The 13302-nt window shown below is 41.7% G+C and overlaps 1 protein-coding gene across 1 annotated transcript; it reads left to right on the top strand.

Annotated features, from left to right (window-relative positions):
* The first annotated feature begins 8511 nt into the window (after positions 1-8511).
* LOC138599631 (E3 ubiquitin-protein ligase TRIM35-like) lies at positions 8512-12227 on the top strand. The gene is made up of 7 exons (XM_069671382.1): positions 8512-8564; positions 9060-9480; positions 9870-9965; positions 10534-10764; positions 10844-10866; positions 10951-11069; positions 11245-12227. The coding sequence occupies exons 2-7, from the start codon at positions 9061-9063 to the stop codon at positions 11787-11789; spliced, it is 1434 nt and encodes a 477-aa protein (XP_069527483.1). The 5' UTR covers positions 8512-8564; position 9060; the 3' UTR covers positions 11790-12227.
* Positions 12228-13302: the final 1075 nt, after the last annotated feature.

Raw genomic sequence — 13302 nt, 5'->3', positions numbered from 1 at the left:
GCAGCTGTAGCCTTAATGGCAGCGCTGTGTTTCTGTATCAGCGTGTGTACATGCTGTAGTAATGCTGCCCTGACTGCCCAGATTACAGGATTACAGCCGTCGCCGACTTTCCGACACCTTTAAGTCAGGTGTAAGCTCCAATCCTTTTTGCTGCAATGGGGATTTATATCATTCAAATCCTCCCCGCAGCCAAGATAAAACATATTAATGCAATCTCGCTGGATTGTCACCGGCTGAATCGCTCTGCTGTGCGCAACCCAGGGAATGTTAATTAACGCTGAGGCCACACAAAGTCCTATCAGGAGGAGCAGGGCAAATATTTGCACTAGATTAGGTGTGTTTGATTTATCTACCTGGACACACAGCCTTAAAAAGATAACCCATGTATCTTTAAAGTGTATTCTGCTCCTGTTCTGTGCAGGATGTGGCTATCAGGTCGTATATCAAGCAAATTATGTGCATCACAGACTCTTCGAAGGCGCTTTTATCACCCCCAGTAGGAACACACGCTGAAACAAACACACACATGTGCACACATAGAGGACTTGTAGCGGTCAACGGGGGATTGTAACGGCTCCATCCAGCAATCCATATCTTATATTCGCCCCTGCATAGAGCCGTCGAGGGGCGGGGTGTTCCGTCTCCCGCATCAGCCCTTAATGTGCGCCATCATGTGACAGAGGCCCCTTTGGGTGTCGTACTGGCAGAGAAGGACCATCCATCTGAGCCCTAAAGAGACCCATGCCTCCCTTCAGCGGATGAAATGGAGGGAAGCCCCGGGGCCAATTTGCTCCTGGAGAACAAAAGCACACAGGCTTTTTGCTTCAGGCCTTAAAGTGGTTTTTGATACAAAATGAGGTCCACCATGATGCAGGTAATGATCGCATTCACAGGGAGCATTCTGTGGGTTTAAACCTCCGTGATGTTCGTCTGTGAGATCCCTGGCTTCAAGCCCCCCCCAGTCTATCTCGCCATGCCACAGCTGATTTGACACATGGATGGTGACAGGCGGCTATGAGCCAAATGACCCACATAGGGATGGTCAATCCATGGTGCGTGCAACAGTCTCATGGAGCCATCCTCAAAGTCTACAATTTCATCTAATTAAGACCCATTTTTTATGAAGTGAACGGTCATGTCTCCTAGAAGTCACATTCATATAGAGGGCAGACAGAGTTACACTTTACATTATGTGAATAAACGTTCCCAGCAAGTCGCAAAAACTTGAAAAAAAAAAGTATGTTTTAATGTTTCTTCCAAAAAAAGACAAACTCGTAATATGCTATCACACGTAATAACAACAGAATTATTCAAATGTGTTTGTTACTTTTGACACAGACAACGTTGGCAGGGACGTGAGACCTTTGACATTTAATCACGAGCCTATCCTAACCTTAAGTAAAGCACAACTTAATTCACCACAAGCATGCACTTGTTAACAGTGGCAAAGAAAATCTCCCGAGCAGAACCAGATTTCGTTGTGATAGTTGCCTCGACTCGGGACACTGGTGTCTAGTGTTTTGCTAGCCTGCTACCCGAGCCTACTTCCTGTATTCCCCAGTGCTGTACATACCTGTATTGTCATTCACTTAGGGGGTATTAAGCTGTTTCACATTTTAAGACATATATATACTGTTACAATGTTGCATGTCCACACTAAACGTGGGTGAAGTTTTTTCTTCATGCTGCACTTTGTGATGTCAGAGAGCTGGCCAATCAGAAGAAAGTGGGCTTGTAGGGGCGAGATCTTAACTGTAAATGATGCTAAGCTACTCCACAGGTATCACACGAGTGAAATATGAAGCTTGAAATTAGCATATTACCCCCCCTTTAAATGGGCTTTACTAGTCTTACGATCAAAGTGCTTTTACATGTTTGTCACGTTTTACATGTCGCATTCACACACTCTGACGGCAGAGGCTGCTATGTAAAATGCCCAACTGTCAATCAGTCACCACATTCACACACCGATAGCTATGCCCAAGGACAATTGACATGTATACTAAGGGCGCTGGGGATCGAACCACCAACCTTCCAATTGAAGGACGACCGACTCTACCTCCGAGCCACAGCCGCCCTTTAAAAAATGTCTTTCTACAACATCCAGGTAGCAGTTACGTCGTAATTTTAACGGAAATTGAAAAGCCATTTAGTAATATACAAGTGTGAAAGTGAAAGTAACTCCATTATTTTCCCACTTCACTTTAGATGAACTTAAATGCAGAGAGGATAAAATTACGGCAGGAAGAATGACCCTGACACACGCTTCGATTCCTGACATCGCTTTTAAGGCGGAGCAGTGAAAAAAAGTAATAAAGATTTGCGTCATCACAAACTGCAAATTCATCCGGCTAAAACAAAATTGTCATCACTCTGCTTTGCTGAGCCAGAGCTTAAAGGGAAGGGAGGAAGCCAGGAGGGGAAATGGGCGAGCGAAGAGATAGAGAGAGCAGCTGTGTTGTGGTGTATTGCGCTGTCTCCGTCAGGCCGGGCTTATTGAATTGATGTCACTTCTTTAAACTCCAGTGGGTTGGGTCGCTGTGTGCAGGTGTGTGTGTGTGTGTGTGTGTGTGTGATTGAAGGAGTGAAATACTGTGGTTTTTCCTGTGAATGTGGAGGGCCTGGCGACCTTCCAAAGACTCAAGGAGGTTTCTGAGCCCGAGGCTTTCCAGTAAGATTGAATTTACTCCCAATTCAGAGCACATTTGTGTTCGTGGAAATGTCGGGGTGATTATGTGTAGGCTTTCCTCCATGCACGTTCATGTGTAGGTGTGTGTGAGCACCATGCATGTGTGTGTGTTTTTCAGACAACACCTCCTACACACCTTCAAAAACACACCAAAAATAGCTAGCAGGGAAAAGACCTAAACTCTCTTACTCATATTTTTCTTATATTACATCACATGCCTTGCAGCGGCCATGTTGTCAGAAATTCCTCAGCCATCACCGAGAGGGCGAAAAAAAAAATCAATATGTGACCAAACAAAGGTTATACCTGGTTTGTGGTGAGAGTGCCTCTGAAGCCCTGGTGAAATTGTGCATTTAATCCAATTTATACAGAGCGCTCAATTCGTGTGTGAAAGAAGAGACAGAATGAAAGCTTCCTCTTATGAAATGGGTGTTTCCCCTTACGAAGATGACGCTGCTCGTCAGTCACGATGTGGAGAGGATGAAATGGTTCGTCTCTGCGTCACAAATCAAATATCGATATGGAGTATAATTCAGTTCTTGTGCACTTGTCCCTCTCTCTGTTCTCATTTCTCTCTGGTAGTAATTACAATTATGACCAAATTAGAAGATTAATCTCATAATGTCTTCTCCACACTACGCTCTGGCTCAGCTGCTGCCTGAGTGTAATCTTTTTTACTGCAGCAATTTCAATATTCAGGGGAATGAGCCATCACATATTTCTACAAGTATAAGTATGGTTATAGTCAAAAAGCGCAGCAGGACACTTGAAATAAGGATCTTTCAAAAATTGGATACACAGAGGCACAATGCAGCTTAACACAAAAAAGTACAACTTGATGCTTCACATGTTGCACTGCCTCCGAAATTTAATGCACACACAAAGTTGTGATAAAGATGGATGCTTCCTCCTAGGTGGTGAGAAGCGAGACTGTTTGTGCAGGTTGTTATGACTTTTTTGTTATGACAATTAAGTCAAATTATGACGTTAATTTATGACAAGATGGAGAAAGGAAGAAAAAGAAATGGGCCTAGTAGGCAATAACTGAAATTACTTCATGACAAACTGAAGTAAAGCTTCAATGTGTGCGGTCTAAGCACTCATGCTAGCCAGCTAGCTTTAGCCAACATCACTGTGGATGTTACGCTGTGGCAATTAACACAGACGGCAAAAAAACTGTCAAATTGTGCCACTCGAGAAGGAGCTTAAAAAGTGCCACCAGTACTTCCTAAAAAATACTTATTAAATTGTTAATAAGTAACATGAAAGTTTGAGTGTCTACGATTAGACTTAGCTAAACTGAGTGATTCAGCGTTTTAAGCTAACTCATTGTTTTGGTATGAAGGCCTCCTTTACTATTGTATTTTGTAAGTCTTGCCCCTCTTATTGTCTCACCAGTTGTTTCCAGCATTATAAAAACTCCAAGAAAATCTTTTGTACAATAGGCTTCCTGGCCAGAAAGCTAGCTAGCTAACATAGTGTAGCATTTAGCGGCTACAGAAGCAAATACGTGCTTCTCAGGAGCTGGTGGAGATAAGACCGCTAATAGGCCAGTATATATTGGACCCATGGTCTTTTGACAGATATAAACATGACACTAAAGGGTTATGTTGTTGTACATCCTGAAAAAAACAGACGTTTGCTTTAAGTTTTCACATAAATTCAGAAAGTGACTGCTTGTTTTCCCTGTCCCCATGTGACCATAAAATTAAGTTAAAACAAAGTTGCTGTCGTTGTCTCACTAGCCACAAAAGAAAGCTGTTTTCAGCATCGACAAAAGCAATTCCTATACGCACAATCGGCTTCTGGGACAGCACTAAACGACAGATGAAGATAGTAGCAACTAGCTAGCAAACAAAGCGGCCAAATACTCCTCTTAGGAGCCGGTGGAGTTAAGAGAGCTGACAGGTTTTAATTAAGTTAAAACAGGTTTAATCTAAGACTTTATAAAGTGTGCATGATTATAGAGGCATAACACAATAAAGGGACAAGTTTTTATTATTTTCACAATAAAAAACTGAACAGGTGTTGTGTAAGTATACAGCCAATAATGAACAGCCTGCCAGCACCATCAGTCCACACAATAAAGTCTCTCTTTGTCTCTTTCTTTACCTCTCTCTCACTTCTCTTTCTTTCCCCATAATTAATCTGCTTTAGTGCACTTTTTACTGTCCAGCTCTACTGTGTCGCACAGCACAGTAATAGACTATTGACTTTAGGTCACATATTTGCAAATAGGCTTGTACAGAGGTGAGATAAATATGAAACTGTTACACTTTCCTTATAATACTGTTAGTGCACCTTCCCGGCTGCCGTTATTAGTCCTTTTCTAAAGCTAAAAACAAGAGTATTTTCAGTTCACGTCCGTCAAGGTGATGTAAGAGTGTCCCCGATGCTCCCCGTAAAGTATCAGGTGGCGAGACAGGTCTGACCGGGGTTGTCACTGCTGTGTGTTAGCCTGCCTGTCCTCATTAGATGTTGAGAGATTGACACAGCCCGCAACCCCCTCGTTTCCCCCCCTTCGGTCCAGATAAAGCTCTGTGAACACCAGCAGGGTGTGGGCAATAATGAATCACTATTAGCCTGGGTCACAGCGGCTGACAACCAATTTACAATGGTGGGAGAGGCTGCAGACACTGACATCCAGGTAAATGTGAGCGTTGAAGTGCTTCGTCCGCATTCCAGGGGGATGCTCAGGTGTTTTCAAAGCACGTATCATGGGAGGATAAAGCGAATTATACTTTAAATCCTGATGCATGTCTGCTAAACTTAAGTCATTTTGATGCAAAGAAAGATGGACACGGTGCACGGATGCTGCAGGAGTTTGGTGCTTGAGCAACTTTTGGTATAAGTGGGTAAATTCTGACCTCTAGTGGTCGGGAATAGTTACAACATGAGAGATTTTAGTGTCCATTGCCACATGATAAGGAAGAAGTGCACTTTATCACCAGTAAACGTAATAAGTAATGACATAATCTCCATCATCTGAGACAAAGACTGAAGATAATTGAGTCAAATATTGACTTGATGTGGCTCATAAAGAGTTATAAAGTAATTTTAGCATTTAATATGTCCAAATTAATGGACATAATGTCACAAAACTCCACTTTGCACCGACATCCTAAGTCCTAATTTCACCATAATTATAGTGAATTCTGATGCATGTGAAAAATGCATTAATGTCTTATATAAATGACGACTAATGAAAGGCTTACAAAGACATCATGACATCCTACATTAAACATCAGCTCAATAAATAGACTGTTGCCCTGTTAAAGCGGAGCTCAGCGTGTCTTAATGAAGTGACTCATTACAGGAAGGAGGTGAGGAATTTAACGAGCAGAGCATCCGCAGGAAACTCAAAACCTCCTTTTAAAGGATGAAAAATAGGATATCTTTCACGTGTCAAAAAGGCAAAGGAGCTCAATTAAAAGCGCGTTTTTTGAAAAGATTATTTTAAGCTCGAGTTCAGGTCGCCTGAGTGCAGACGGCTTCATCAGTCAGAGGTAAGTCTGCGAGTTTTCATTCCAATCAGTCAGTAAAATCAGCCTCTGCAGCTCGGGGTCAGAGCGAGTCTCTGAAGCATACCGAAAGGTGACAGCAAGAGATTGGCTTTCAATGGCGACGTCCTGTCAGGTCTGTTCTTTGTCTCTACTTGTCCAACCAGCTGCCATGTGTGAGCTAAACTCATAAGGTAAAATGTAACGATAACAGAGAATATGAATTACAAAGCCAATTCATCCATCTATTATCTATACTGCTTATTCGGGGTCGCAGAGTGGCTGGAGCCAATCCCAGCTGTCATTGGGCGAGAGGCGGGTTACACCCTGGACTGATCGCCTGTCAATCACAGGGCTGACACATAGAGACAGACAACCTTTCACGCTCACATTCACTCCTACGGGCAATTTAGAGTTACAATTTAACCTAACGAGCATGTCTTTGGTCTGCATGAGGAAGCTGGAGTACATGAAGGGAATCCACGCATGCACAGTGAGAACTCCACACAGCAAGGCCCACTTCGTCAGACCCTGGGTTCGAACTAGGATCCATATAGGTGTAAGGCAGCAGTGCTAACCACTGCACCATCGTGCAGCCTTAATTCTGTGTGGATAGTAGTTTTCTGAATGTACAGCTGCTTAGGGTTTACCTCAGTCATGTCCAGCAAAAATTCCTTAAAGTTTGCTACTATTAGCTAGCATTAGCCACCAATAGCTACATGTCGTGCCACACCAAGTAAGGCTGGAGCAGCAAAACCCCTTAGTGTATTAAAGTGAAAAAGAGTGTGGTTTGTTACTTGATATTTCTTCTCTTATAAGGTCTCCTTATGTCACATCCAAGCAGTAAAGTTAGACAGTGAGTCGTGCCAGATGTGTTACAGGCTCTACATGTAGTCTAAATGACCATTGCCTGAACTTTACTTGAAAAAAATGACTTTTATTTCTAAATAAAATTCCAAATGTCATGAGCTTAAATGCAAAATTGGCAGGAGGACACCTGGATGTGTCAACTTATCTTGTTAAACTGCTTTGTTTCTTTCTATATGCTTCCAAAGATTTCAAGCTATAGTGCTGACCTGGTGAAGAGTTCAGGGCTACGATAACACACCAGAGAGAGACGACAGACCCACACACCAGAGAGGGACGACAGACCCAAACACAGCTTGTTAGCAGGCCTCAGCTCACCGCTGATCAAACCTCCGAGGAGCTTTCATACAATCAAAAGAAGTTCCTTCCACATGCAGTTAATCATGTTACAACCACAGAGGCCATGTGGAGGCTGGGTACAACTGGGCTCCAAGTGGACAGAATGAAAGGATAAATAGAGTCTGCACACTGACGCTGCTCGGAAGTTGTGCAGCACATTTATCACAGAGAAAGAAGCACAGCAGCAGACTCCATTTTTCTCTGTCTGTTTGTTCTTTGGAGCATAAAAATAGCAACTCAGACAGGAAAGGCTTTCTGGACAGTAACAGCTTACTGAGTGATGAAAGAGGACAGACTTCACCACTACAGAATAAATATAAATTGGCAAATGTACTGATAAGTTTGCTTATTAGAGTTTTAATAAAATTAAATGATGTGAGCATAATTTGAAAAGCAGCATGGCACAAATTGCTGTATTTTTCTGTTTAATTAAAGAGTCATATGAGCGTTTCTAACTGATGTTAAAGCAAAAACTGAATTTGCAAGGAGAAGAGTCAAAGTGATTATTTGCCCATTTAACTAAATAATATGCTTAGAAATTGGCGTCAGTCATGCCCTTCTGCGCTACTTTGCCACCAGATGGCGCCACTGGAGCTGTTTTTAAAGCTCAATGAACTCAAGCAGACATTTGTAAATAGGCTGCAGGTTTGGCTCCGTGTTACACGCCATTTGATTGCTCATTTTTTTATGGCACGTATTTTAATGTAAGATTTAACTGTATTGCATCATTTGTAATGTAATATTTGTTATTTCAAATGTTAGAAGCTAGGGATTGAAGCTTTCATGATGTTTAATTGTGGATTTTAGATCGATTATCGATCTATAACTTGTTTTTTAGATTGTTTATAGCGCTCTAAAAATTATTGTAGGCTTATTAAAGATTAAAGTATAAAGTATTTGACAAGAAAACCGGCCAAAATTAAGAAAAATCATTAACAATTTATAACGTTTTCATTTATCCTTTAAAAAATGTATAAACCCGTTAAATTTTCCTCCCTTAAGACCGATTAATTTAGACTGTGAACACGATGCTAAGGGTTAGTAAAGGGTTAAAAGCCTGTTCTGCCGCTGAGGCCCCGCCCCCTTTGGATGACTCATCATAAACGGAAGCAGGAAGTGCTCCCAACCAAGCGCGTACTGTTTATCTGTCACAGGACTGAGGCTGTCAGGTATGTTTGGCTGGAACTTTTCTTACGAAAGTTAATCAATATGCATTTAAGTGCTTTGAAGAATGTTCTAAATTAATTTAACCCTATAAGGTGAAGAAAAAGACGACATAGTTACTGAATGTAAAGAAGGCCTTTTCTGTGTGGTGGATCAGTTCCTGCCCTTTCCCCTAGTTTCATTTTGACAGGAAAGCTGGAGTCTGTTTATTTACTACATTTTATTTATTTGAAAGCACATAAAGAAAATATAAAATCATGTCTGTGGGTGTGGTAGAAACCTGTAAATTGTGTGAATGTAAACCACACCCAAAAGACATATAAAAGATAATACAACCAGTCAAAATCAACAAAACAACTTACGCCTAAAACAAATCGTTATGCAATTGTGAATAATTAACAGAATAATGTGCACAGTGAGCAACAGCGCTGGACAAAGCAAATATTTAATGATTAATTTAACTATAATACAATGTTAAGAAACATTTTTTTGGTGTTCAGAATGGCGGGCAGGCTCTCACTCCCAGAAGTGGACCTCTCCTGTCCCATATGCTACGACATCTTCAAAGACCCCGTGGTCCTCAAGTGCAGCCACAGCTTCTGCTCGCCCTGCCTGCAGCAGTACTGGACGGCCGGACGGAGCCGGGACTGCCCTCTGTGCAGAAACCAGTCTATGGACGACCCCGTGCCCAGCCTCACCCTGAAGAACCTGTGCGAGGCCTACGTCCAGGAGAGCGAGGGGACGGAGGACACGGGGGGAGAGCTGTACTGCGATCCAGGGGAGATGTGTCTGCTTCACGGGGAGAAGCTCAAGCTTTTCTGCCTGCTGGACAAGGAGCCGATCTGTGTGGTTTGCCACACCTCCAAGAGGCACAAACAACATGATTGCTGCCCTGTCAGCGAGGCGGTCGTAGATGTGAAGGTAAATACAGAGGTGGAATAATGATGTGCTGATACCATATATCCTGTATTATAGATTACCTAGACTTCAGTATGCAGATTGCTGACATTTTGCTAGCTCCGACTAACATTACATAACATGTTGTTTTTTGGTATAATCACATGATCATAACCTGAAACCTGTTTATTTTGAGGGGGCTAATAAATTATGATATTGGATGATGGACTGGACGTACTTGCCGACAATGATACCACATTTTAGGCTGTATTGGAGGCTGATACAGATACTAGTATCTTGTTGGCACAACTCTAGTTGATAGCTTTAATATTGTAGTACGTTTCCAGTCTAAAGTTTTAGACAGTAATCTTTTCAACAGGCTTTTAAATGATTTCTTTTGTTTATCCACTCAGGAGAAAATGAAGTCAGCCCTCAGCTCTTTGCAAGAAAAACGGGATGCTTTTGACAGAATGAAGAAAAACTACGAGAACACAGTGGCATACATTCAGGTACAGAACAATCTCAGATCCCACCGGCTATAGTCTGACAACGATGTAGCCTCCGGGGACAACTGTGTCAGGGGCATGTAACCGGCGGTTAGCGATAAACAACTTCCTTTTCCGCGTGCTGCATTGTTTACAGAAAAATAACCTGTTTTTCACTTGCTGCCCCGGAAATCCACGCCCCCTCGATAGAGATTAGGGGTAGGTAAAGTTAGTGTAAGTTAGGAAATTGTTCCTCCGACTTCCATATGCGTACAAGCTTGAATTTGATATGTGGAGACAACATACATTTTTATCTCCTTAGATTTTTAACCTTAAATTATATTACAATTAATTTGCAAGTAGGGACACAGGAAAGTTTTTTACCTTCAAGCAGATGTTGACTTTGGTCTTTGACGTTAATTCTCTCAAATTGGCAAGTCAGGGACCAGGACTGGATGGAGCCCTTGATTGAATTTTCCCAGTCTGAAACTCATTTTTCTGATTATTCCAAAACAACGTGAATGCAGGATAATTCTTGGTTTTAAGTTAATTTTCAAGCCTTGCTTACCGGCATGCCTTTTTTTCCTTCCAGGTCCAGGCTCAGTTTGTGCAGAGAAGAACCCACGACGAGTTCGAAAAGCTTCACACTTTCCTCCGAGCCGAGGAGGAGGTCAGGATGGAGGCGCTGAGGAGTGAGGAGGAGCAGAAGAGTCAAGCCATGGCGCAGAAGATCGAAGAAATTACCGGGGAGATAACGTCCGTGTCTGAGTCCATCAGACTTTTAGAGGAGGATATCGCTTTGGAGGGCGTATCCATCCTTCAAGTACGTTTGTAGATGTTCTAAAAAACGCACAAACACTTGCGTAAAAGTTCTTTTGTGAATTTGTTTTTGTTCTTTTCAGAAATGCAAGAGGACATTAGCAAGGTGAAACACGTTTTTATCTTTCACACTTTTCTTTGTTTGCATTCTCAACAAGATACTTTAACTTTCCACTTCTGCTACCTGTAGAGCGAACTGTACAATCGAAGATCCCGTCATGGCTCCTGGATCCCTCATAGATGTGGCCAAATATCTGGGTTCTCTGACGTTCCATGTTTGGGAGAAGATGCATAAAATGGTCAAATACAGTGAGTACATTCTCTAGTATACATTTCAGATCATGGCGAGGTTTATTCTTTTTATCAGACGCTGTTTCAGTCGCTTCATGAATATGTGAGGTGAATACAAGATCTTAAAGTTGAATGAGATACAGTCAGAGTTCGTTACGGTACAGTGGCTGACAGTCTGCCATGTTCTCTTCAGCCCCGGTGACTCTGGATCCCAACACGGCTGCCCCGTGGCTCGTCCTGTCAGACGACCTCACCAGCGTCTGTGACAGTGACGAGAAGCAGAAGCTGCCAGACAACCCGGAGAGATTCGACCCCGATACGGGCATCCTCGGCCGCGAGAGCTTCACCTCGGGGAAATGCGGCTGGGACGTCAGCGTGGGAGACAACACGGCGTGGGTCGTCGGCGTGGCTAAAGAATCCGTCGTGAGGAAAGAGAAGGTGTCCTCGGTTCTTAAACATGGCTACCTGTGCGTGTACTTCTACCACAAAATGTACTTTGCAGGCACCTCTCCGTTAACGAGGCTCACTTTGAAGAGGAACCCGCAGAAAATCAGGGTGCTGCTGAACTGTGACAAGGGCAGGGTGTCTTTCTACGACCCGCAGGACAACACGCACATCTACACGTTCAAGCACACCATCAGCGAGAGAGTCTTCCCGTACTTCTGGGTGGGCTGTCAGCAGTGTCCGCTGTCGGTGGAGCCGCTGAATGTTCCTGTGAAACCTCTCGAGTATTGTTAAAAGTACATTTCCACTTCAAAACTTCAGGTTGTCTTTCGCACTAAAGGAATGGGAGCTCTTTTGATTTTCATGCTGTATGAGGAGGTGGAATTTAAAATCAAGCCGTATAATTTCAGCACTTTGTTTCCATGTTTCACTTTTTTCAGTTTAAAAAATACTTTGTCTGCACCATAATCATTTTAATTTGGTCTCTGCCCTTTGACTTTAAAACTTTATTATCTCAGTCATAACCCAGTCATAATCATAATGTGTGTTTTACAATGTTGCACAGTGGCCTGGGAATATTAAACAGAGAAATTGTTTTATGAATATCAGTGTTTGAAATGTTTCTGAATTTGCATGTCAAACACTAAATGTTTTCTCAATATAATATATGGCTATAAATGTTTTTAATGTGCAAATACAGATGATGTCATAGACATTTGAGAGTGCTAATTAACCAAATAAAGAATTTTCAAAGATAAAAACTCTCCTGTCTGTCCTGTATGTGGTCTACTCCTCAATTTTCGGCCTCTTATATGAAAAATAAACATGAAATATAGTTGTTACTGCAGTTATAACTAATGGGGAAGTAAAGTAAACAATTAAACAGAGAATGCTGTGGATAATGTTCCCCTCTCACCTCATCATTATCAGTAGAAACGTAATAAAGGTTTTATAGGCGACATAATTATTACGAGGTAGATACATTGCTCCCACTCACACACAATATTAAAATTCGATGTACTCCACAGTGCATTGAAAAACATTGTTACATACAATTTAATTGTAAAGATGGCTGTATTGGATTGGACAATGAAACTCTGAAATGAAGAAAGACTTTTATTATGAAGGAATGTTTTATATTTTCCACAATCGCACATTGTATTATTATTTATTTCCTAACCCCAAACATATACCCGTTATAGTGTATTAACTACATAATAAGCATTTAAATATGTAATTACTGTGAAAGACTAACTTTTTTTGTTTTTTAATAGCATTTTAACGGCTCATTTTTACCACACCCACTAACGTCTACTCTGCAGCTTGGCGCGTGGCCCTCCAAAGTTCCGACTCTTTAGTCAACGTCCCATGAAAAAACGCGATTATTCCTCTTTTTTTATCATTATTTTCTGTGTGCAGTTGATTTATGCGAAGCTGCATTTAACGTTAAAGGCCTTAGCAGGTGTCAGGAACGTTACAGACGGTAAGGTTAGCCTAATGTTGACCTGTTTTGGGGCTTTTTACTCGGTCCATTAGCTGGTTTTAGTAGCGGTACTAATAGTGCACGAGCTAGTTACTAGCTTATAATTACTTCCGGTTACGTTGTTCGATAAAGGCAAGAAAATGTACATGAATTATGACCCCCAGTTGCTGCACATGAATACAGACACCGACAAAAATACTTTTTATTTATAATAACTTAATAATTTAAAGTGTAACATTTTATAACATGTATTTATTGTATTTATGTTGGTGTCACATTTATCAGCTCGTTACAAAAAGTGAAATATTGTGTTTTGCAGAGACT

Source organism: Semicossyphus pulcher, unplaced genomic scaffold (genome assembly GCF_022749685.1).
Source record: "Semicossyphus pulcher isolate SPU_LCO1_2020_fin unplaced genomic scaffold, fSemPul1.0.p SCAF_20, whole genome shotgun sequence".
Classification (NCBI taxonomy): Eukaryota; Metazoa; Chordata; class Actinopteri; order Labriformes; family Labridae; genus Semicossyphus; species Semicossyphus pulcher.
Note: the sequence above shows the minus strand (reverse complement) of the source record. Positions and strands in the feature narration are given on the sequence as shown.